At 39.2% G+C, this 25,508-nt stretch overlaps 1 protein-coding gene across 6 annotated transcripts in view; it reads right to left on the minus strand.

Moving 5' to 3' along the window:
• Nucleotides 1-4,897: 4,897 nt before the first annotated feature.
• The window catches only part of TRABD (TraB domain containing), a 31,393-nt gene continuing 10,782 nt past the window's right edge, over nt 4,898-25,508 (minus strand). For 4 of the 6 annotated variants that reach the window (XM_027736539.2, XM_027736538.2, XM_027736540.2 and 1 more), the window contains exons 2-10: nt 24,679-24,741; nt 22,453-22,531; nt 19,630-19,796; nt 18,673-18,813; nt 13,590-13,700; nt 12,066-12,205; nt 10,149-10,321; nt 9,218-9,329; nt 4,898-8,125 (exon numbers count right to left, since the gene is read on the minus strand). In XM_027736539.2, the coding sequence (XP_027592340.1) occupies nt 7,951-8,125; nt 9,218-9,329; nt 10,149-10,321; nt 12,066-12,205; nt 13,590-13,700; nt 18,673-18,813; nt 19,630-19,796; nt 22,453-22,531; nt 24,679-24,702 (1,122 nt within the window). In that variant the 5' untranslated portion in view covers nt 24,703-24,741 and the 3' untranslated portion in view covers nt 4,898-7,950. Of the gene's footprint in view, nt 8,126-9,217; nt 9,330-10,148; nt 10,322-12,065; nt 12,206-13,589; nt 13,701-18,672; nt 18,814-19,629; nt 19,797-19,931; nt 22,534-24,678; nt 24,742-25,508 lie in introns of those variants that run through there. The other 2 variants (XR_005567040.1, XM_027736541.2) reach the window with 2 other exon arrangements.

Consider the following 25,508-nt stretch of genomic DNA (forward strand, 5'->3'; position numbering starts at 1 on the left):
TTGCCTTACCTGTAATGGAAGAGTGGGAGGCTCACATGGACCTATGGCTCCACCAGGAGAAGACCAAAGATGTGATATTACATCCATTGCTGGTGTACGTTCATTTGCCTGTTCTCAAAAGCAGGATTTTGTTACAGACTGAGGGACTAATGATGTCTGTCTGGGAGCTGAGAGGCCTTGCTGGGAAGAGGTCAACATGACAACACATGGAAGAGAGCCAAGAAACCAGAGAATAGACAAGAAGTTGCAAGCCTGAGACCACCTTGGCGGCGAGTAGGGAACTGTCAGAATTGGGGACTGAAATTGTGAACTGTACATTGCTGGCATGACATATCCATGGGTTGGTTTCCAAAAGTACTTCTATGCAGCACTTAATGCACTTAATCCTGTACTTGTTATTAGTTATGATAGAAGTCACATTGTTCTTTATTTTTATATACTTTGTTTCAAAAGAGTGTGGGTAGGTGCCCAGCTGAACATCTTGCCTGTGTTGCTAACAGCTGTGGTGGCTTCCAGCCAGAAGGGATTGAGCTTTTTGAGCACCCGGAGTGGTCTGAATGTCCTTGGAGGAAGGCAGGCAGACCAGGGGGTGGCTTGTGAGCAAGAGGTCCTGCTGGAGCACACAGCCCCACAGAGCTGAGGCCCCAGCAGTGCTGGCAGAAGGGAGACAAACAAGTGCCTCTGCTGCTGTTCTCCAGTATGTAAACTGCCAGATAAGATCCTGCTAGTGCTTGGTCAGCTTGCATAGGGATCAAGGCTAATTTGGGTAGTCTAGTAACAGCAGGAGATAAAATAAACGCAAGGGGACAACCAGGAGTCTTGGGAAACCAGGCTGCCTGCATCTGGTGTCCCTGCCAGTAACACCATATAAGGCTGGAACTGCCTGGGTAAAGGCATCAGAAATACCACAGTTAGGTATATCTGTAGCAAAACCAGGACCAATGGGGAGGAAGTAACTGGGGGCAGTTTGTTTATTTGGGAAGGATTTGAGTGGAGGAGAGGAGGTAGCAAAGGTGGGCTGTGATGCTGAAGAAGAAAGGATGAGGTGTGAAGTCCAGTGAAGAAGACCAGAGGGCTCCAGCTGATGGTAGAAGTGTGGACACCTATGGCCTATAACAATGACGACCTGCAGATTCTAGGCCTGGGAGGCTGGAAGGTATCACCTAGGATAACCCACTGGACTCACTCCATTAGGTCTATGGCCATATGTTGTGGCATGGAGGAATGAACCTGTACCTTGGGACTTAAAAAGCCTGCTGTTGACTGTTGGCTGTGTGTGAGAATTATTAGATCTGAGATTGAGAGTTTGTAATTTCATAGCTGTGCCTTACAGTTTTCGTAAATATGTAACTTGATCAGTGTATGGTACTTAGGTTATTTTTCTGTTTGGCTGTTTTCCTTCTAGTGTGTTCACCAGTCAATAAACAGCGTGCCTCAGTTATGTCTTGGGTAACTGGTATGAAGAGGAGAGCTGCACCTCAGCACAGTCACAGAGCTGTGGTCCATGGAGTCCAGCTGCCATGGGAGTGCTGCTTGCCACGAGCCTTCCTCTAACAGGCCTGAGCGTCCCAGGGAGCACTTAATCCTGTACTAACAGGCCCAGAACCAGGTCTGACCATCACTTGCCCAGGAACACCATTATTGGCCTGCCTGTGCACAGTCAGAGAGGCAGAAGTCCATGTATGTAGTGGCCAAGCAGAAATTGCTGATAACCACGATAAACCATCAAGGCTGCTATGGGTTCCCCAAGTCCTCCCACTTTGCCCAACATTAAAGAGCAGCACCAACAGCCTGCCAGGGTGGTCATGGTAGATGTGGTTTTGGGTAAGGTGCCCACAGCCTCCAGTTGCCTTGGAAGAGCAGCAGTCACTCAGTGCAACAAACAAAAATATGTTAAAATTTTTAGAAGAATGAGAGTAATGGTCTGCTGAGGTGTTGGGTCTTACATGATGGGCAAATTAAGTCTGTCCTTGAAATGGGGTAAATTAAAAAATTCAGAACAATTTAAGTAACTTTAAACCCATGATTCTTACAAGAGTAAAATGATGGTGTAATTAGCAGTGTAATTCTTTCTTTTCCATGAAGTACCCTCGAATCAATATAATTATGGGAGATACTTAATTTTTTTAAGGGAAGGTTAAAATGGTATTGCTGATTCATCAAGAATCTGCCTCTCAAGCATCAATACAATCACAAAAAGAAAAAAAAGATAAATGAATGCATACCACAAGTCATACTTATTCAGGATGTTCCTGTTTTGTGTCATTTCAGTTAATAGCAGGTACCACAATGGTGAGTCAAGACTAAACCTCTCCAAGTGTGCACACTTACCTTCTTCTCTAGAATAGCCTCAGAGTCCATTAGCTGCCTTCACTTAAAACTGGACATACTGGGTAAACCATATGCAGTCAGTAGATGGCACCAAATCATTACTATTACCTGTGCTTTCCAGCTAAATGCAACAGTGTGTCTCAGCTCCAAAGAACTCAGGCTGTAATCATGCGGTGAGAGACAACAGGGGGATGGCAGCAGGGAGGTGGAGAGAAGATGCTCAGTGGCAGGTGGTGCACACCCAGAACCCTCCTGCACTTGCACAAAGGCGAAGCCCTGAGCAGTCTTGCCAGCCTTGCCCACACACAACTCCAGGGATGGAACAAACACTCCTGCTGGCCCTGGAGAAGGCAGATGTGCAGTTTAGTCACTGCAGAGACACAGCACATTAATAACCACCACACTGTAATCAAGTACCACTCTTCATTACTTTGTTCAGTTTGTGAATCATCTCTGTAGCCTAAAGCAGGGACATCTTACCACTGAAAGAATGTCACTTAGCTGGGAGGAGACACAACCTCTTGAAGCCGCAGGAAGTATATAACAGGTTTTTGATTTTTTTTTTTTTAAAGTCTGATCCTTCCCACTTTCCCTCTTGCATCAGTCATGATACATCAGTACCAAGTATCTTGGATAAGGTGAGTGTTAAAGTGGCTGTTTGCATCTTACCCCACCAAACTAACACCACTAAAGCTTTCCTGTGTAGTACTACACAAACTGACAAAGCATCCAGCAAAAGCATTTCCTCACTTTGCAGCACAGCCATCCCCAGCAGGGAGCTACCAAGGAGTCAGAGCCAGGCCAAGTGTCAGGACCCAAAGGACAAGATCTTGTGATGGAACAGTGCAAAAACACCCCGCACCTCCCCACTTTTCCCTACAGGGACTGAGAGTAAAGGTAGCCCCACCTTTGCTGCTGCTGCCTCCTCAGAGTAGAGATAGAAAGCTTCCTTCTACAGCAGGCAGAAGGCAAGTGACAAGAGAAGAGATATTGAGACATCCCCCTGCCAGCTTCTTTGGACAGCTGCTTCTGCTAGTCCTGGTGTCTCCTCACGTACAAACTGACACATAAGACCTGCTGCTGTGGGGACACACACAGCTGGTGCATTTTTTACCTGAACAGGCAGTAGACCATTTCAGCTTTGTATCTTTGGAGCTACTTTTGTCCTGTGCTTGATGTCTTCCATGTGCATTTCCACAGCCAACTGCAAGGGCTCAGCACCACACTGAAGTCTGTCCATCAGTCAGACCCTTCTGCAAATATTTAAAAGTCCACATATCTTACAATAATGTCAGTCTCAAAACACTCAAGTCTAAAATTAAAGTTTATTTCAGCTGTAAAAAGAAACAGGGAAATATGTACATAAGTATCTTAAGAGTTACACAAGTGATAATGTGCCGTTTCTTTCCCATGTGTAGTTCCCACTGCCTGGCACTTGGAGATAACTTATTTCTCAGTGCCTTTTAGATGTTTGACAATACACACAAAAATACAGCTTCCAGTGGGAATCCCAGAAATTGTAAGCCACCTCAGAAGGTCAATTTTTAAATTTTGTTCAGTATTTGGTATAGAAAAGACACCTCAAACATGACCTGGGCCAGCAGTGTGCCTGTAAGGCTGGTGAGTGATACTCTGAAAGCAGGCAGCTGCCTTCCACCTCAGGTGGCAAACTGAGGCTGCCGGACCCAGCACTGCTCAAGAGCAGAGGTGCCATGCAGCCTGTCGTCCGTCAGTCCCAGGAACAGCAGCTGACTGCAGGATTTGAAGTTGTTCTTTCCACCTGAATGGCTTACCTAGTACTTGTTTGCAGATGCAGCTCCAAGTGCAACCAAAGGGAACTTTGCCTGATCAAGGAAAACGGGGCTGCACTTTGCTTTACATACCAACAAAGAAGTACAGACCACTGACTGACAAAGGGTACAATCAGAGGGCTATTCAGATGATACATTATCTGTATGGAATACAGCTTATCATATACTTTCAGTATGAATACAGGGTCTTTGTATTAATACATTTTTTTAAAAAGTGGTCATATTGATTTACCTGGCTCAATTTGAAAGATTAAACTCTTTGCTACTCATTCAACATCTTTTGCACTTAAAGAGTCTTTAATTCCCACGTGGAGAACAGCACTTTAAGCACATGTGACTGTGCCTGATGTCAGGCCAATGTTGGAGCTCTTTACTGGACTGGGACTAAGGCCAACATCTCCTTGCATGACTGAGCACTGGAGACATTAAAAGAAAAGCAATAACAACAAAATCAACTCACTGTGATTAATTCTGGACTCTGAATTTAAGTACTCACATTGAGCAGTCAAGTCTCCCTGCGTGTTCAGTAGGGGAGGGAAACTATTCTTTCTTCTCTTAACCCATTATATGTGGTAGGTAGGAAACTAGTTCCCCTACTTCAGCATTATACTCAGATGCCCCTCAGCAGGAGTTAATTAGTGCAACTAATGTTCTTCAGAAAAATGTGTTAGTGAAATTAACCTGTACTAGCTCTAGCTAATCAGCTCTCAGTAAAAATACTGGTTAATAAGTAAAACAAATGCCTTCAACAGAAATGGTGGTTAAAATATTTTATTTTTTTATATAATAGAACATACTGCTGTTTACTTTAAATCACTTTAGAGTAAAGGCACACATTGTTAAAAATACTTCAAATTTACATCACATGTACAAATGCATAAAACAGATGTACATGTCACCAAAAAAATACAATATGGCTTCATAAGGTTGAGGCGGGGCTGGGACAATTCAACATATATTTAAATTTTACAGGATGCTGTCAACACTGAAAGGACTGACTAGAACAGAAGAGAATGGACCTAAACCACTGATTATGTTATATAAATGGTACAACACATTGAATATACAACATCGAGAATTTGTGTATGGATTCATAGAATTGTTAGTTCTGCAAATTCATCACTTTCCAGTGCCACTGAGTAAACAGTGCATGCATAAGATCTGCCAATTTGCAACAGCGGGAAGATAAATTGCAAATTCTCCATGCACCAACAGGTTCCTTGAAGAATCTGCTGATATGCTTTGTAAAGAAAAAAAACTAAAACAATAGACTAAAGGTAATGACTGGAAAGAATAACTGAATAACAAACAGACAACTTAGATGGTAATCACTTCTGGCTAAAAGCATAAAACATTACGTCTGCAAGAATGCTCCATGACAATCATTTAGCATTAGTCCCACCCAAGTTTAAGGCTCCTATCTAAAATTTACCTTAGATTTGTTTTCCTTCTTGTAAAAGTACCTGAGCACAGATATCAAAGATCTACAGAACTTTTAAAATATCTGCAGATACTTTAAAAATCTGTAGATAACTTAAAGCAAAAACATCAATATATTGAATTCTACCAGCTAAATATTCTCAAAAGAACAACCAACAGAACAACATTTTGGTAAGTCAGTAAAGCCAGGAGAAGAGTAAGCTTAAGCTTTTGCTTTCTTCTTTTAAAAATGTACATAAAATGTAATAGAATTATTCAAATAGGACTGCTTCATTATGAACAATACATTAAATGTTTTTTAAAAACAGGAATCAAAATTCAGGCAGTCACTCTTCTATAAATTGTTTACAAATGCTGCTTTTCCTCTTGCGAAAAATGGCTGGTGGTTTCTTAAGCACTGATAAGATAGAAAATAAAAGGACCTGCCCCCACTGTATTCTGTATTATCATTTACATTTTGTGTCCAAGAAGCATGAATTGCATGAATTGCTGTCATTCTCATTTGCAAAGGTTTATTCCCCACACAACTGTAAGGCCCAGAAAAGCACCTAGCATCATCTTAAAAGCTCTGCGGGATCGAGTTAGATTCAGTAAGTGTAAAGATAAACATGCACTTTAATAATTTGCTGCACTGGAACTCATAAAATTTTCAAAGTGTCAAGGCAGAAAAGCATCAGGTTGCATGGACAGACCAGCTCCCAGCAAAGTCAATGCCATCACAGAGAGGAGCATCAGACTCTTAAGTTAATTTTAAAAGCTAAAAAAAGACAACACTGCACAGAAGATACAGGTACATACTTTCAGCAAACAAAACGACTGTACAGGACCATTTCCAACACAAGGCTTTGGAAATACATCCCACTGAAAGTGGTTTGTTGATTTTATTGAGCCAACTGAAAACAACAAAGAAACACAAAACACATCACCTTTTCCTCCTCCTGCCTCACACACTGGTTCCCATCTTTCATTCCCAAAAGAAATTAATACAGATAAAAACCTCACTTTAAGCAACTGTATATGAGCCTGAGAAGCAAATGGGACTTCCATTCAAATACATCAGGTTAAAACTTTGATATGTCAAAATTATCTGTACTGTTGAACTGGGACTAGCTGATTGCAGAGGGCACTTTACAATCACTGACAATCCTGTATAAAAAGAGGGTACAAAAAAATTCCTATAAAATATTAAACTAGAATTTAAAAAAAAAAAAAAAGAAAGAAATAGATTGATGATGGATGACTGTTCTGGATAATTAACAAAGAAAATAACAGCAGTACCCATAATTCTATGTATAAATAGCAGGTAATACAAATCAAATGCTACAGCTAGTTTGAAAAACTAAATTGAACATTGCTTTCCTATTAAATAGATTAAAATATTCATCCACCGAGAAATTACATTGATAAATAAAATATTTTCATGTATCAAAAATGAGGGGCAGGTACTATCAATTCCAGACTTCTTACCCAAATATGAAAGGTCTGAGAAACAAAAGTAAATTGTACAGTAGTTCTAGCCTCTTAAATTTACAATACTGAATCCAGCAGGATATGGCTAAATAATACAGTTTAAATAAGCTAATCTAAAGGAACAGAGTGTCCTGTAAACATCTGACACAAACCACATTGCATTCTGATGGGTTGGCTATTCCTTCTCTATGCAGAAGAAAGACAATTCAACTGATGATGGTAATGAGGGATGCAATCTAAAGGCAACGTTCCTGTTCTTCAATAAGGCTTGTAAAAAATTTGAGCAGTGTACATATGACAGCCTGTACAACTCTGAAATTCCTGGAAAGCTCTTGAATTTAAAAAAAAAGCCTAAATGTTTTATGTATAAAACACACATTGAGAAGATGTCCTTTTAAATTACGTTTAAAAGTGTCTGGCACCAGAAAACCACTTGGTATTATTATACCTAAGAAAATAAAAGCAAAGAATCACTCAAGACAAGTGTCCCTGAACTTCGGCAGAGATGCAGCCGATTAGATTACTTGGTGTTGTTCTGTTCCTCTGGAAAAGAAGTCATGAACACACACTCTTTAAGCTGCCTGTACTACATCATCAGTAATATATATATATTATATATACAGTAAGCATATATAATATATATATCTGCATACACATTTCTTTTAGCTCAATCTGGAATCATCTGGTTTCATGCAACACACTTACCAGGAATCAAAACTATTAATTAGGTCATAGCTGGTGTGACTTTAGTATCAAATCTTTTACTATATAGTGATTGACATTGCTCAGCATCAATCAGCTCTGACTGAAATCCTCATCTTCTTTCAGTCCAGTTCACGAGTTGCCTCTATCACCCTTTTTTCAGCCCCTTTCTTCACACAGTGCCTCCAGTGGATGTTCAATGCTGAGGCACCTCTGTCAGCCTCTGAAGATAGCTCTGTGCTGCTGGCATCGAGAGAACAAACTGAACTGTCCTGTGACCTATTCGGTAGCAGCCATATCCCAGCAGTCCAAAAACTGTTGCTTTTAAGACAAATTTGAAAATCTTACTTGAAGTTGATGGAGGAGGCACACTGAAACAAAAGATAAAAACAATATTAATATTTGCATGGCTGCTAAGAGCAGGCATTTTCCAATCAAAAAAAGGATCTTTTCTCTCCCTTTCCCCCTTATAGTGCAGGAAATTTTCAGGTAACAGATGCATCATGCATTAGCAGTGTATTCTTTCATGTTCAAGGACTACCTACAAATTAAATAACAACAATATTAAAGCCTTTTCTATTTATGTATGATGCCACTCTTAACGGCTAGTCTCTCTAAATCATATTTTAGATGCCTAAATACAACATCTAGGCAGGTCACTGTTTTTTCTGATTTTCACAGACTGAAGAGAAGGGTGAGTTGGTTACATAAACACAGTAAACACATGTGATAAGGTAAAGTGTCAATATTTGAAAGGCTCTATTACCCTAAAGCACCACAGACCAATACTACCAGGTCATATTATAATACCTTCTGTATTTCTGAAGTCCTGACCTTTGCGGTTTTATAGGATACGCGGTCTGAACGTTTTTGTTCTTCAATTCTGTCTTTTAAAAAGCACATACATCTATTTTAATAGGTATCTGGAGCAAGAGTTCACCAGATACATGGCTTAAATCAGCCCATATTTAGGTATACACATTAAAACAAGTCATTGCTTACATATACAGTTAAGAATAGGCTACAAGCAACTGTGACACTAAGCTTGCAAGAGCCAGCAGTGTCCTGACACAACTAAAGCTTTAAATCCAATAGTTTATATTTACCTAAGGTAGACTGGAAGCCTGGTTTTGTTTTCACCATCTTCTACAGCCCCAATTTGAATTCTCATTTTAAAAGACTTTAATGAGGACCAATTAATTTTCTTTCTAGATAAGGACATTCTCATCTCTACTTCCCTCCATATTCAACTATTTACTTTTTTCCTTTTATATTTTTCTTTGCTGTAAGGACAATGTGCAAGCACTGCACAGCAAGTCAGTGAGCTGACAGGGTAGAGATGACAGCAGTGATGTTTCTTCAAGCCATGACAACCAACCAAAAAACCTCCAAAGAAACTAGTTACTACTGGTTTTTAGCAAGAGAAGCAGTTACATCAACATGTAGGAAAGGATGACTGCTACCTCATTATTTCCTGGATCTTTAAGTCAGAATTCCAGTTCTTCTCAATTCCAGGTACATGACCCATGCCAACAACACCAACTACAACAGCTGGGATATACCTTCTAGGCTCACCTGAGAAAGAGAGGTGGAGAAAAGGGAGCACACTCATAAAAGAATTCATTTCAAGCCAGAAATAAATAGCAATATGTGAGAATACAAAATTCATTTTTCCAGGGCACGAGGGCTCTTATGACCAGATATTGAAACCCTGTTACATACTCATCTCACCTACTGCCTCTTTCACTGGAAGTCTGAAAAAATCAGCAGAGTTTTTAGATTTTCAAGAATCACTTGTTTTGTAAACAGACATGGCTGGTGCTCATACTCCAGCCTCAGGGTGAAAGGCTCAGCAGATGCAAGGTAAATTAATTTCTTTCTTTCTCTGGGTAGGTCATGTTTCTTTACTGCTTATCAGGAACAGCCCTGGTCTTTGCTGTCTACTGAACAGAGAGCTTCCTCCACCACTTTGGACAGTGGCAGCTGGCACATACCCAAACTGTGACAACACCTGGGCTAACAATCTGAGAACAATGCTCGAGTCTGTGAAGCTTACTGTTACAGACCTGGCCGCAGCAACTGCAAAACCCAGACCACTGACATGCAGCAGTTGACCAGTCATCCTTAGACCACTGCAACATGTGCCAACTCTCACCCTCACCTCCCAGCTACCATCCAAATTTCACAACACCCAGTGGAGATCAAAATATCGTTCCTGCTCTATGTGGTATCAACTGAAGAGATTAACATCCATTTTTAATTTTTTTAAGCACTGTATCTTATGTGACGTGTGGCATTCACAAATAGAACATCCCAGATTTCCTGAGAACTGAACTTTGGACCAGTACACAGAGAACATCTTGCTGGTTATGATATCTGTTTTAAAACAATTACTTTCTGAAGCTCGAGGTAGTTCTATCTGCTTTGCTGCTTGCTTCAGCATGTATGTCAAGTAAATATCTCGTTCTGAGACAATCGTTCGATGAAGATCAGGGAATTCTCCAATCATTTCTGCCATCATCTGCTCCAGTAAATCCTTCTGTTTGCATTTCTCCACATCATCTTTACTGAAAGAAAGGTAAGTTTTCTCAGTATCTGTTATGTTTTTAGAGGTCAACAAAGACAAATCAATGAATAAAAACAATTGGGCATTATACACATTATTTACCTAAACACATGTTCTACAGTTCTCCTAGCTCTGTTATGCTTTCCAAAAGGGAAACAATCTCCATAAACCTGTAAAACTGGATACCTAACAATGCCTCTACAGTGAGGCAAAGGGAAAGAAGAAAGGTCACTTGCCTTTAGCCAGTTCAACTGGATTTTTCCCCTTCCCACTTTAAAAGCTGACAATTCAACTCAGCAAGACCACTAGGGCTTCAAAAGCAACACTTATGGTGCCCACTTTCAGCCTGTGTTAAAAGCTTAGAAGAGCCAACAGAGAGCACTCCTGAGGAAGCAGATCACTGAACACACAAAGGCTCTACTTAAGGAACAAAAAAAGCACACCATAAGGCACAGTCTGAGGGGATGGAAAGATATGTGCAGATTCCTAGTGTCAATCACAGGTCTTCAGCAGAGAAGTCAAAGTTTTAAGTCAATTCCCAGAACAGAATAGAAAATGGGCAGGAAATGAAAAATAAGAACTGCAGGAGTAAATGTAAGGAGCTTTTCTAATTTTCGTAGGTGCTGTAAACCCTTCTGCTTGCACCCACAGCTGTGGTACAGCCATAGCTTGCAGCAACAGAATTATCTGGTTTTGCATGTCTACTGAAGAATTATGTCAAACACGCTTCCTTCAGTTTCCAAGATGAAAAGGACATTACAAATGTCAACAGAGGAACTGAAAGCAGAAATGCACTGCTAGCTTCCAACAGATCACAGAAACATCATGTTGAATTATTACTCCATTTTCCATAGAATCTCATGTGGATGGCTGGGTGCACAGTATTCCTCCCCCCACCACACCCTCCCCAATGATTTCCCAATTGTAAATACCTTTCCTTTTCAACCTCTATCCACATGTTATGTTTAAAAATCAATTGTATGACAACAACTGAGATGTTACGGCCAAGTTTCAGTGGGAAGCTGGCATGTATATACCATAATTATCTTAATATTGCAGTTAAAAACCAAAATGTTCTTAGGATGGACGGAGAATGGGAGAAAATGTGCAGGAATATATCCTCTGATGTCCCCCAAAAGCTTGGAAACAGTCTCATGCTGGTATTAGACCAGTAGTAGTAAGAAAGTGAAAGGTAGTAAGAAAACTTAATTCGTGCATGAACTATAGTTAATGGCTTGAAAGAGGGTCAAACTCATTTTACAGATTAATGTAACAGCAAGTATTTACTGGAAATCACAATTAAGTAAATGCTAAAACTGCAAAACAGGTCTGATTGACACAAATACAGTTTGAACCCTGGTCCAACTTTAAAAGCCTGTAAAAAAATGCCATATATCACTGCATGAGCTGCGCAGAGTTCCAGTCACAGGGTATGAGAGAGGCCCTGAGATTCAGGGACCAAGAATTTTAAGAAGTTTTTTGTAAGTTCACCAGGAACTCTCCAGCACCAAATCTTTCGCTTCATCGGGAAGTAAGGCATCAAACAACAATTAAAGAAAGAGCTGGAACAAGATCAGGAAAGAAGCTTTCTTTTCAAAAATACCTGTTATTGCAGGGTAGTTTGTATATTTATCCTTCTTGCTAACTTCAAATTTTATTGCATCAGGCTGTGTACCCTTATACTAAAGTCAAACTGAGGAACTGAACAACTCACCCTGACAAACATATGGGATGCTTATTCATACCTGATTGGGTCAGACAAGAAGCAAAGGCCCCAGCCAAGCTTGACTTTTTGCCAGAAGGAAAGTGCAGCAATTGCTCTCTTAAATGTAACAGGGATGGGTCGGTCACCAAGATGGAATTTACAGAAGGGTACTTTACTGGCCTGAAAGAGAAGATACAAATCACTAGTCAGCGTTTCATACTGCAGCACAGTACATCCTTATTAATGGAATGTTAATGTTTTATTGTGTTATACAAGGTACCTTGAAAAAGAGCAAGTAGTGTCATACTTCGACATAAAAAAATACTTTGGCTTTGCAGTAAATAAAATTTACAAAATACTACTTCATAAAGGAATAAATCAGCTACACAGTGTAGTAGGTATTACAGTTAAAACATTAAGTTGTAATGCCACACTCTTTAGGTTAATTTTACTGAAGCAGAAAGCTTCTGCTTACAACTACGTAAGGTGAGCAATGGGGCTTAATATCTATCTGGGTCTGAATAAAGTTGAGGTGAAACAACTGCAATCATTTCACTTTTACCTAGGATTTGTCGGGATCATTAATTTTTCAGTTTGTCAGGGTAAAATATATTCAAGAAGGAGGTTATGAAACAAGAACTGATACTAGATACCACGAGATAACGTGAGCCAAGACTTGGCTGTAGCTCATACTGACAAATTTTAGTGTAGCACAGACTTTCTAGAAAATTATTTCCTATGCACAGTTGTTTAAAAATTTCAAGCAATCACTTTAGAATAGGACAGAGCTACTTTTTTCTTCTTTCCCACTCAAAATGTTTCATTCTGGTCTAGAATGCTCAAGAAAATACACCTTGAAAAAGTTTTCTTTTTATTAAGGATAAATACACTAAATTATTCCAGATTCTTTATCGGCAATGTTATCTCAGATTTCCTTATTAATACATAATTTCCCTAAAACCAGCAAGATGCATTCTGCAAGGTGGATATGTACATGGAAAATAGTGTCCCAGTGCTCCCAGACAAAAAAAAAAAAAAAAGCGTGATACATAGCTACTATTTAATTCCATGTATCACAGATGGCAGTAGTACAAAAGGGAACGTTACAAGACCAGACAGGAGTAACAGACCAGTCAGATATTTCACTTCCCCAATCTTTCCGGATTAATGTGTTAGATCTCATTAATACTTTAAAGCTGGTTTTCACAGCCTGAAATCCTGACACCACCAACAGTGGGACCACGATCAATACTCAGAATTCAAAAACAATTACTTTAAAGGAACTAAATTATTAATGAAAACAAGTGTCATCAGAAATATCATCGAGAAAAACCCTTATTGTTTGAAGCCTTTTTGGAGTTGCTTTCATACCACTTATGGCTACAAACTTTTGTACCTTTGAGTACACTTTGAAGCTGAAAATGATTCTTACTATTTCACTGGCTTCAGCAGAGCTATGGCCAGAGTGCTCTTTCAAGTTAGTGACAAAATGATTTTATTTAGTTCAACTCTGGGAGCAAAAGGCCAGTAATCTGACCTCAGAAAAGCCATTTCAAGTTCACACCTCTTTGAAAGCCTCCCTGAATTCTCCTCCTGGGGCCATTCCCAGCTGTTCTGTGATGTGAGCAGAAACCTTCAGAAGCAGCATTTGCATCAATCCAGACATGACTCCGTTCTGGCAGAAGAGGAAGAAAAACAAAAAAAATAAATCAATAAGCTGTGTGGATTTCTAAGAATGCACTATTCACAGTAATGAAAAAAAATAATTATTTTTATGAAGAAGCAGCACTGAAGCTATCTTTGGAGCCAATTCACTGATCAATTCAGTTCATATTTCAGTTTTTATCAGTTTACCTCACTGTGCAGCCAAAGTATTCTCACCTTCAACAAAAATGTATGGCAGAGTTAAGAAAAGAAAGGAGGACAGCCAGACTTAATTCAGTCTATATTTACTCTGCCTGCTTGAAGAAACTATCTGAATAACTTTTCTGGATACAAACAAATAAAGGGATCACAAGAGTATATTCCATTGAACGCACAGTGAACACCACGTCATACAAGATACTGAAGTGAATATCCAGTGGGCTAATCACAGACACATCCATAATCCTGGAAAACACTAGACTGAGGACTGGTTAGGTTAACAGATGCAGAAACAGAGAATCTAGCATTGTACAAGAAATTGCAGTGCATGACTTTGGCATATAAGACCTTAGAAGAGACCTCACAGTTCTGAGTATGACTAACTCCCACAAGCAGATTGAAGGTTCTCTACTACTTTTTCGAACAGAGACTTAAAATTAAAACTATTATTTTTAAAAAGAAAAAAAATTCTCCTATGCATGCTTATGCAAAATTTTTCTTCCCTGACCTTTTTACAAAAAGAATGAAAAAACATCCATTCAGAGATGTCCCTTCTGTCCAGCTCTGGGTGTCCTCAACTCAATCCTAAAACTCAGTGGATGAGTCCCAAAATGTAACCTGCACCTTGGTTACACACCTCCTCCAATTTGGCATCAGCCTATAATGCTACCAAAAGGGGCACTGCCCCTTCTCTCAGCGAAGGTTTATTTCCTGCAACATCACCAGCTTCACACAACTGAAGATGAGGCTGCACAGGACAGCCCGAGTTTATGTAGCTGCTGGACCTTATCAGAGAAAGGTCCTGGTCTTCATTCCTTGCTCAAATGACCCACCCCATGTCAGATTTAATGCTTGTGTGACCGCTCCAAAGGCTGTAGGCAGTTTCTGCAGTTAAATGGACTTGAGTCACTGAGGACCAGAACTGGAAAAGAGAGGGGCTATTTTCAAAGACAACTGATTATCTGCTTTATCATACCACAAACTAGCAACCATGGCAGAAAGTCGGGTGCTGGGCTCCTGGGGGGAGCTGAGGAAGAAAGAAGGCAGTGAGAAAAAGTGTTTTCAGTATCCCCGAGATCGAGCTAGAAGTGCCTGGGGAACAAGGGTTTTCAGAAGTTCAGAGAAGATGTCCACAAAAAAAAAAAAAAAAAAAGGATAATGCAGCCTCAGGTTATTTACTGGCTGATCTCCCCTTCAGGACTGGTGCACCTGAAGTTGCATTTTTACACTGTGACAGAAGATTCATCCTACTGGCTAACAGAGGGATGCATCTATGAAGTGTGTCTGAGTTGTCTGTGCTCTTAACCTGCATGAAACTCAGTGCCTGCTGTATTTGTTTAGCATCAAGGAGATAAAAGGTGACAAGCAGCCATAGGTAGCAGCAACCAGCAATAACTGGCCAGTCAGATACTGCTGGGGGATAAAGAGCAAAATGTACAAAAAATGATGAGAGCAAAACAGTAAAGGAGGTTATTATCAATACCAGATTATTCAGTGTCAGATAAAGGAAAGTTGAACACAAAAGAAAATTAAATCCTGAGTGGATGGCGATAATTTTGTAGGTGAGATGCAACAGCCATAAACACAAAGCAATGCACAAGTATACAGAAATTTAACTGCACAGGCAGAAGGATGCAAAGCTATTAGCACACAGGAAAGGGAAAGCAAAACACCAGTTTTATCAGCCCAATGTTCAATAGCAGTCAGAAAACAAGAAGAGGGATTATCAGGAAAGGAACATTATGGAAACATGAATGTGCTGCTGTACAACTCTGGTCAGACTCCTGTCTTGAAAGCAAGATATTTCAACTAGAAAATGTGCAGAGAAAGACAAAACATATGAGAAGAGATTAAACACATTAAATACTCATGAGGCTTGCAAAAAGATGACTGAGGAAGATACACTGCTGGACACCATGACTAGCATGGAGACAGTGAAAAGGGCAGGAAGAAGGAGGAATATCCAGGCAAAGTACCACTGCAGGTTTCAAGGCCTTTCCCCACACATCCGCTATTGGCAGCTGCCAGAGGGCTTCTGAAGAACATACATCTTCCACTGGACTCAGCACAGGAACGCTTATGCTATGTATGGGAACGCAGCCTATGGAGGGGGCCTTGGAGGTACTCTCTGACCACATAACAAGTCACAGATCCAGCACCAATTGCAGAAACAAACCATCCATACTTTCATCCACAATTCTTTTAAAACCTCTAATTCCCATGGAAGAAGCCATAACAGCCTGGACACTCTGAGCCTGGAACTTGTTTTCCTACTGCTGCAAGTGCAATGGAGGTTAGACTTTAAAACACAAGTGAAGGTAGCAAGTGAATAGCACTCTGCTCCTGTCCATATGGATGTTCCCATCACCTACCAATTCATATTATATCCATTTTATTTAACAGGACAATACTGTGGGTTACCTAAATATGGAGGTCTATATAACAAAGTGCAAAACAAAAGCTTTTTTCACTAGCCAGAAGCATTATGAGAACCAACATTACAATATATTGCTCCACAAGGTAACTTCAGACAAAAAGAAAAGGTTAAGCTAAGATTCTGCTGTCACTAGCTCACTTTCTCTTTTGCCCCAGAACAAGGTTTCTCAACTCCTCCTCTGTGCCAGGACTAGCAACCTTAAACCACAGGGAGATGATGCAGCTGAAAAACAAGACCTGTTCTGACTAACACAGGGCCACTGTACAGACACAGAAAGGATAGCGGAACCAGGAAGCCAGGGGAGAAGATAAGACAAAACCTGTCTTACCAGTTAGGTTCAAGCCAAGTGTTACTGTGCAACTTCAAGTTATCCACATTTGAGCCAAATACCAGTTTGCACGGTGTTGCTTTGCTTAATGGAAAGCAAACGGGTAGTTCTCTGCAAACAACTGTAACGGTTTTGAAATTCAAGGAGGGCCTAAAGGAAATCTGGATTTAACCAGCAGTAATAGCTTGATAAACTGTGGATGCCAATGATCCATTGCAAGTATCTTTGTTTCATGTTAACATTCTGCTCAGTTTCCATCTTCAGTTAAAAGCAATGAAATGCAATTTTGCTGCTTCATATTTATGTAAGTGATTACAAAAAGACAGTTTGTTTAGGTTTTTTTCCTAATTCCCTAACTCAGGATGAAAGTTGCAGCTGTTTTGACTTTCAGTGCAGCTTTTGGGCCTGAATGAATGCACATTTCAACGTGAGAAGGCAACTAAAGCATAACTAAGCAACTTATGAACTGTTTTGATTCTTATTAGAGAAAAACAAAGTCTTTTGCATGAGACAGTTGGACTGTTCTTCCTGGTTTTCCCTATATAACCCATGCTGCTAGTGAATCAAAGGGAAAAGGTTGGGTGTTTTTTTTTTAATTGAGACTATCAATAGAGAAATATGTTCTTTAAAAGGCCCAATGTCCAATTTTTATTATTTGCGTTAACCCTGGTGACAAAGGAAACTAAGATTGAGCTGTAACAAAAGGAAGGATCCTTGTAATGTCATCTGGCTTTGAAGCCAACAGAGTCTGTATTTCCTACTGTCTGCACACAAGATCACTTCAAGAGCTGGTAGGAAGAGGTAATTACAAAGCTGCCAGCACGAATTTACATCATGGAGAAAAAAAAAGTCTGGTATTTTATTTTCATTGTCCTTTTCTTCTTAACAGAGAAGCACAGCAAGAATTGTTGCATTTAGCTTTGACATTAAACAACTTCTGTGCCTGTTTACAAGGTCAGAAGATCCTCAGCTATGCTGCTCTGGTGGTTGTGAACATGCATTTTTTGGCTACATGCATCAGAATAATCCACCTTACCTAAAATAACAGATGGATGCAGCAATTCATGCAATATGCAAGTGTTTTACAATGTTCTTTCCTTTGATAGGGCATAAATAAAGAAAACAGGAACGATGCATTATTGCCTAACTCTGAGTCAGAAAGCCTGCTCTGAAACACCGTGTGCACACACACATAACCAGCCCTAAGCCACTGCAAGTGCTTCTGCAGATTATATTTCTATTGGGGTGCAGTCCTGGAAATTCCCCAATTACACCAATAAAACAATTCCAATATACAATTACCACACACCCAAAATAACAATCTATGAATTTCTTCATCCAACCGGACTCAAGTGTCCTGTCATTTTTAAGTCAACTTTGTGCTGTTTCACTGAGCCTAACTTAAAATTAATCTAAATACAAGCTAAGTGAATGAAAATGAAAAAACACAGGACAACACTTGTTCTGCAAATACATGCCAGACATGTCAATGTCAAGCTGCCAGGGTAGTTACAATTTGAATAGAATCCCACACTTTTCAGCCCAGATTTTTCAAAAACCTCCCTCAGGATCTACTGTCAATTAGAAACTACTCAAAAGACAAGTGGATAGCAATTAAAGAGCAACACACTAGGATGAAGAAGGAATGCAGCTAAACAGACTATACCAAAATTAAGTGCTCCTTAAATAGCTGTGATATAGATGCAGATTGCAGGAATAATAATTGCAAAGTTAAACTTGTGTCCTGCAAATGGAGCAGCTGTTAAATACAGTAGGATCCCTGCCAAGGTCAACAACTGCCCAAATGATCCTGTGAAACAACCTGCAAAAAGATGTTGTGAAACAAAGTCCTTGATGCTTGGAAAAAAGAAAATACCCAAACCTAACTTTGCCACTGTAACAGTATTCTCACTTAGGTCAACAATATTAGGTTCCCAGCCGGTGGGAACAGTGGTTTTGGTTGCAACTTGACAAATTGCTCTTAACATAAACCTTTAATTTTCACTGTAGGAATCATACCTGCTTTATAGCTTGTTGAAGTTTTTCCAAATTTATTTCTTTGGCTTCTTTTAGTAATGTCTTTTCATCCATCTTTAACATAGAAACTCTGTACTGGCATAGTTCCACCACAACTACATCAGGCTGCACTTCTTGTATTGTCTGAAAAAAAAGAATTTATTTACACTGCTTCAGAAAGGAATAAACAGAAATGCAGCCAATATCAATACTTTAAAGAGAAAAGCGACTTAAAAAGCACATTCCAACAATCATTTTCAATTAAAAAAACAGTGGAATAGTAAATAAGACTTCTCCAAATAGCTATGTATTGAGAAAAATATTAAGGAAGCAAACTGCCTTAGTTACTGGATGCTGTGGGACAGGAAGATGAAGAACACATTGTGCTGGGGAGGAGAGCAGGAAAGAAACACTTGATGTTAAACTTTTCACATTCACAAAATTAATTTGACCATACTCTGTGATTATTTGCAATCTGAGTAAGAACCACGGTTGATGATTCTGGCACAAGATTTCTCCCCCTCTAGCTCCGGGATAATAAAGCCACTCTAAACTGCAGATTTCACATGAGGTACAGTATGAAATTGTTCCTACTTGCACCATTCTTGAGACTGGATCCCAGTTGGGAAAGCATGGTTTTACAGCCAAGTATTATACAGGCGACGTAAGTTTCACTAGTGAGATTTCAACTTGCAACGCTGACACTGTATCGGCTTTTTTTTTTTAAGGACAAATAAAAATATTTGAGATGGGAGAGCAATGTATTGCATCAAAAATTATTACTATAACATGTCTGCCTCTCATCCCACAGTGCTATTAGCCTTTCAACAGTCAACTAGAAAAAACAGAACCTGAAGGTTACAGCACAGAACCAAGTCAGAGAGCTAGACTTTATTCTACTTAATGCTAAGTTGACAACATTATAAACATGCTGCTGAAGGGCTCACACTTAGCATTTACCTTTACTACATCCTTTTTGCTGCTGTCACTGAAGTGAGCTGTTCCAACCACATACACTTTAGAACCATCCTCAGTGTCAAGCTCAGTCACAGTGCTTGGTAAAGCAGGCTTTTTCTGTCTCTTCTTCAACTTCATCTCCAGGAGAATTTTAAATGCATCTGCATCAGCTATAAGTGTATAGAAAAAACAAAAGAAAAGCCCACATGATATAAAGTGCAGGCAAGTAAAACAGAAAATAAAAATGTCACCACTAAACAGCAGAGCAGAGCTAAAAGGCCATTGATTTACCACTGTAATCTTACATTCAATTCTGAGGCTACATCATTGAGAGTGCCATCACTGGAGAGGCTGCCTCCAAGCATGGGTCTCAGTCCAGGTTTCCTACCCTGTGGACACTGGGACAGGTTGTCCACGCAGTTCAGTAAGGGAAAGAGAGAAGCTGTGTGGCAGGTGAGGTGGATAGAGAAGCAAAGAATACTTAGAAAAGGTATACACTAAATTAGGAAAAAAAAAAAAGAGCATTTTTTAAATTCTAAAACAAAATTGTCCCCTTTTGGGATTTTTATCTATATAAAAGATAGCAACACATGTACACTGGTGTGACTGTGCTGGCAGTCAACTGCACATACTGGCACACACAGGATACCTACAGTACCAACCTTAGCCTCTTCCGTGATTAACACACCAGAGATCAGTACACAATTAAAAATTAAACCTCAAGAGGTAGTTAGGTCAGGAAACCGATCATTTTTCCCTAGTTTCAACAAACTATTTAAGATCAAAACGGTACAAGGTGAGTTTAGCCCATCTATGTCAAGCCTGCCATATGGAAAATAGGAGGATCTATCAGTTCTGTCACTGTTGCTTGTTAAATGCCAGATAGCCTCATTAACTGAGATAGAAAAGCTTCAACTCTACATCACTGGAAAATACAGTCACTTTGAATGAGTATCTTAGAGCTGTAATGCATCTTAGAAAAAAAGTATCAAGCAGGAAAGCAGAGTTTTGTTTCCAACCAACTCTCTTTCTCTGGCAAGCTCCTGTACAAGTTAGCAGAGGTCTCAAGTGGTCTCCAGAAGCCTGGAATAGGATCATAATCCCAGGGGAAAAAAAAAAAGGTTAGTGAACAGTTTGCAGGCAGGATGTCAAAGATGCAGATAAATTAGTCTCCTATCATACATTCATTTCATGAATCTGGTTTAACTGTGTGGTTCTGGCCCCAGATCTGTCCCACAAATACTTATAAGACTTTACGTAAAAAAAAAACAAAAAACCAACAAAACCAAACCAAATCAAAAAACCCCTACCCAAATAAAAAAAAAAACAAACAACCCCCCCCCAAATTAAAAGAATCCCACCCAAAACAAAAGCAACCTTTCAACATCCTTCTGAGTCAGAATTTCAGCAGCCTACAACTTCATGGTCAATGCCAAGAACATGGTGTGTTGCAATCAGTACTGTCTGAGCTAAGACAATGTTGCTGCCAAAGCAGATGGTGATGCTAAGGAGAAGGTAGGGAAAACAACTGAAAAAGGAAGAAGAGGTAGAGCTGTTGCATTTGCAGCACTCTCAGTCACGTAATAATAAAAACAGCCATGGTAGATCAAACAAAATCCACCTAAGCAAATATCCTGCCTCCCATAATGGTCAAAAGTGGATGTCTAAGGGAGAATATGATAAATGGGGATGTGTGCACATACTTGCCCCAAATACTCTCCTAGCCTAAAGATATTTATGGTTCAGATTCCCCCAGTTGAAAGCGGTTTCTACATGTTCGGTAACCCTTAAAGGATGTAACTTGTACTTATTTTTCAAGCCTTCCCCTCATATATATGCTCAGAACTGGACTGAATAATGTTTCATGTGAAGAAAGACTGCTGTAACGGTGCAGTACTAGATATTATAAATTAAGGACACAATCAAGGAAAACATTCTCAGGAACAGCAATGGTTTTTATTAAACCAACTTCTATATCTGGAGAAAAAAGTAATATAAATTAATCTGCTTCTTTATGTCTGAATATATTTCCCATAGCTTTAGTCAAGGCTCTGTTTACTCCCACAAAAGCTGAGATGCCTGGGGATTATTCAGCAACTTCAGCATTATAGTAATTTTGCTGTTACTAATTTGCCCTAAGGTGGTTCAGAGCCTATTATTTGCCAAAAAGCACAATCTGAATGTTCTTATTGTTATAAATGAGCACTGTATACATTAATATCACAACAGTATATCAATATACATACAGCAAATCCTAAGAAGCCTTTGTTTTCTCATCCAGAGAAAGAAATGCCTGCCATTATTTGATCCTTACCAATGACAGGGAAGGATCGATACACTTCCTTGGCTTCACAGGACAGTTTTGGTTGGAATACTTCTGTTCTTACATCCTGCAGGCTTGGCCTTCATATCAAAACATTATCATGCTAGCATGGGCAACACATTCCATTTGGGACAACTGATCAACATTGAATCACTAGATGCCAGACTGCTGAAGCAAACCATACTTATGCATCAGTGGCTTAGTAAGCAATGACTGAGCTCAAAACAGTATCTGAGTGTATGTATTAAATCTTAAAATATTTACTTTCTTTTTAAAGTACGGGATCAGCAAACTGACAATTGATATGTCATTACTCTTTCTAAATTTGATTTACACAACTGGGCCTTGAAACAAATCATGAACAGATTAAGTCCGATGTGACCTTATTCACACCTCCCTTTGTGCTAACAGCCACATCCGTATTAGGTAAGGAAAAGTTAAGGACATTTAGTTTAATACACTTCCAATGTGATACACCCTCCCCAGTCAAACCAGAAACATACAGATATTCTGCGATACACTGGACGTTTCCTTTGGGCCATCTTCTGGTGCGTCAGAGGAGGACATTGGATCTGCAGCAGCCTGTATGAAACAAATTCAAAAGGAGGCTGGGAATTATAATGAAATGTTTTAATACATCTTTCCCTTTGTGAGCTTGCTCAATTTGAACCTACATATAATATTCAAGCAAGTAAATAATTTAAGCAGTGTCACAAGTCAAAACATCTGTGGTTTTACAACTAATTTTCACAGCTGCATAAGTATGAGAAAGAACATATTAAAAACTACTTCATGCCTATTTTACAAGATAGTATTTATACCTGATGTGGAGCTTTAAAATAAATTGGATTCTAGATAAAAAGAACAAATTTATCTCTAACACTACTATAGCATTTTCTGTGTTGGAAACTAAAATGTGCACTGATTATTTTAATACCATTTAACTCAACTACCAGTCAGCATTAGTCTGTCAGGAGTCTGAAAGTTAATCAGCACTCACAAGACTAAACACATCCATTCTAGAAGAGTCAGGCCAAGTATTTTATTTGTTGGAATAAGTGTAAGGCAATTACACAAAATGCACACCCAACCCTTATAAAGTTTATGTGCATGATGACTTTATAGATATATATATTTGAAATCAAAAAGAAACACGGCATCTGCATAGTTTTGTCCTCTAAAGGATCAGAAGGTAACTGAAAACATTCCCTAAGACCGACTCTTACGTATTATCACTAGAAGTACATGATGCGGGTCTTTGGCTAACAAAAACCTTTTTTATTTTTAATTAACAGGCAAGTTTTAAAACCCATACATAGAATCCAATCAATCCCAGTCATTCAGCCAGTGTCATCCAAGCCAGAGAGGCAGAGTTAGTGCAGAAAAGAAACTTAGGAATAAGGGAAAGCTAAACCATAAATTATCTTTAGGCACCTACATTAATTCAAAGTTTAATCAAAATTATTACTGGGAGAATTTGGAATTCCCGAACAACATTGAGTCAAAAAGTTAGAGACTGGATGTGAATCCATCATCATTCAAGTACTTTCCAAGTGAAAGGCAGTATTAATGAGTCAGCAAGCAGGCAGCCAAGCTCTCCTGAAGGATGCCAGCCTTTTAGCTAAAATGACTGCTTTATTTACTTTGTACTTAACTTGGTAAGATTTAAAGCAAGACTGTACAAAGCACATCGAATTGTTAAGAGCTTTCAACAAGAGTAATTATTTTCTTCTTGCACTCCATTATGCCAAACAGGAATTTTCAGAAAATAAAACCTGGGTGTCTTACCGTGGCCCCACTGAATGCAAGAAAAAATTTATGATACATTTCATGGAGCAAACTCAAAAAGTAGAACAGTTTTACAGTGCAAAGTCTAAAATACTCACAGCAACAGATCATCCTTTCATTACAAAGCAAAAGTCTGTTCATTGACAACTGCAAACTGCAATTACACTGCAAACTGCAATTACATTCACAAATCTAATTTAACACCAGCTCAGCTTTTGATCACAACATATGGCTTGACTCTATTGCTTGCATACGTTAACTCTAGTCACAGAAATATTTTGGAAAAATTTATCCATCTGTAACATATGGAATTAATTCTGTCACTTATGCTGGCTTTGTCATCATAGGATCACAACACCGCAGAGAGAAAATCACTAAGCCACCACATGAGGAGTCTGTTGTTCTTTTTTTAAATTAATTAACAGGAAAAAGAACTGACATTCTTATATCTCATAAGATAAAAATTTCCTGAACTTTCCCTACTATATCAGAAAAAAGTTTTGAGATGTATGGATATGAAAGGAGAAGAGAAGGAACAGGAAGGGTAGAAAAAGCACGTCACTTTAATGTGGCAAGGAACTTAAGCCATGTACAGTGAGATGATTTGTATCTAATCAATTTCTTTAATTTACTCACAAAACATTTTTTCCTCCTAAATGTTTAATCTCATAGGTTAGGCTATTTTCTGCAATTCCTCACTCGCAAGTAGATTAATACAAAATACCCTATTTAGCTTTTGCAATTGGAGGGAAAAGAACCTAAATGTGGTAAAAAATAGCACTCAGCTCCCCATCTCCCTGTTTTAAAAGGGGTCTCACGCTGGTATTTTCAACCCTACAACTCTGCAGAACTTCCCCAAGGATGAGTGGAAGAACCTGGCAGATTCAGTCTTGACCTTCCCCGTAATTATATTGAGAAACAAACTTGTCTCCAAGCCCTACCTCAGGCTGTTGCTCCTCTTGCATCCCTGCAGCGGAGGCTTATTTTCACCAACCACACAAGAACTGCAAGAAGTAAAAGTAATGAGAGAGAATTAAAAATTAATGGCATCACCCAGAATACTTGCTTAAAAACTGTAAAGGGGAAGAAAAAAGTAAATGTGTCTCTACAGTTTCAAATAAAAGTTGAAGTAATAAAAGTGGCAAACAGAAGATGCACAAACGCCACTTATTCAACTCTCCTGCTGTTAAAATAACCACATCAAACAACAAAAACAAACCAACAGCAATCCCCCCCCATCAGCAGGGTAGAACTAGCCTGTTTCAGTATGGTTCTTGAGGTGGCTGTAAATCCAGAGCACAGTCCTGTTCTCACACACACTGAGAGTATCTTAATAAACACAGGTGTATTTCATGGGAACTTGGAATTTGCTTTTTTTACTGTCTTAAAAATGCCTTTTTCCTCCAGATCAGTTCATAAGTGGTTGTCATGGTTGTCATAAGGGTTTTTGCAATAGCAAAATAGTTCTGTCTTATCCAAATTAACTACACCAAGACAGTTTTTATGCAAATTTTAGGAATCATCTGTATTTCTAGGATTCCACCACTACACAGAATAGGAGAGCAGCCACAATCTTAATATTCAACTAGAGCCACACACATTGTTATTTGATCAGCATCATGTGATCACATATATTTACAAATATGCCAGGGTTAGAACATCAGTAAGATTGTGTCTGTGTGAAAAACACAGGAAATTTGGTTTTCAAACCCTTAGTGAATGGTTTCCATGTCTTAGTTTAACAATATGGATGAAAGAAGGAACCTTAAAA

This window comes from Pipra filicauda, unplaced genomic scaffold (genome assembly GCF_003945595.2).
Source record: "Pipra filicauda isolate LSUMZ 115617 unplaced genomic scaffold, ASM394559v2 scaffold861_size64743_pilon, whole genome shotgun sequence".
NCBI classification, from domain to species: domain Eukaryota; kingdom Metazoa; phylum Chordata; class Aves; order Passeriformes; family Pipridae; genus Pipra; species Pipra filicauda.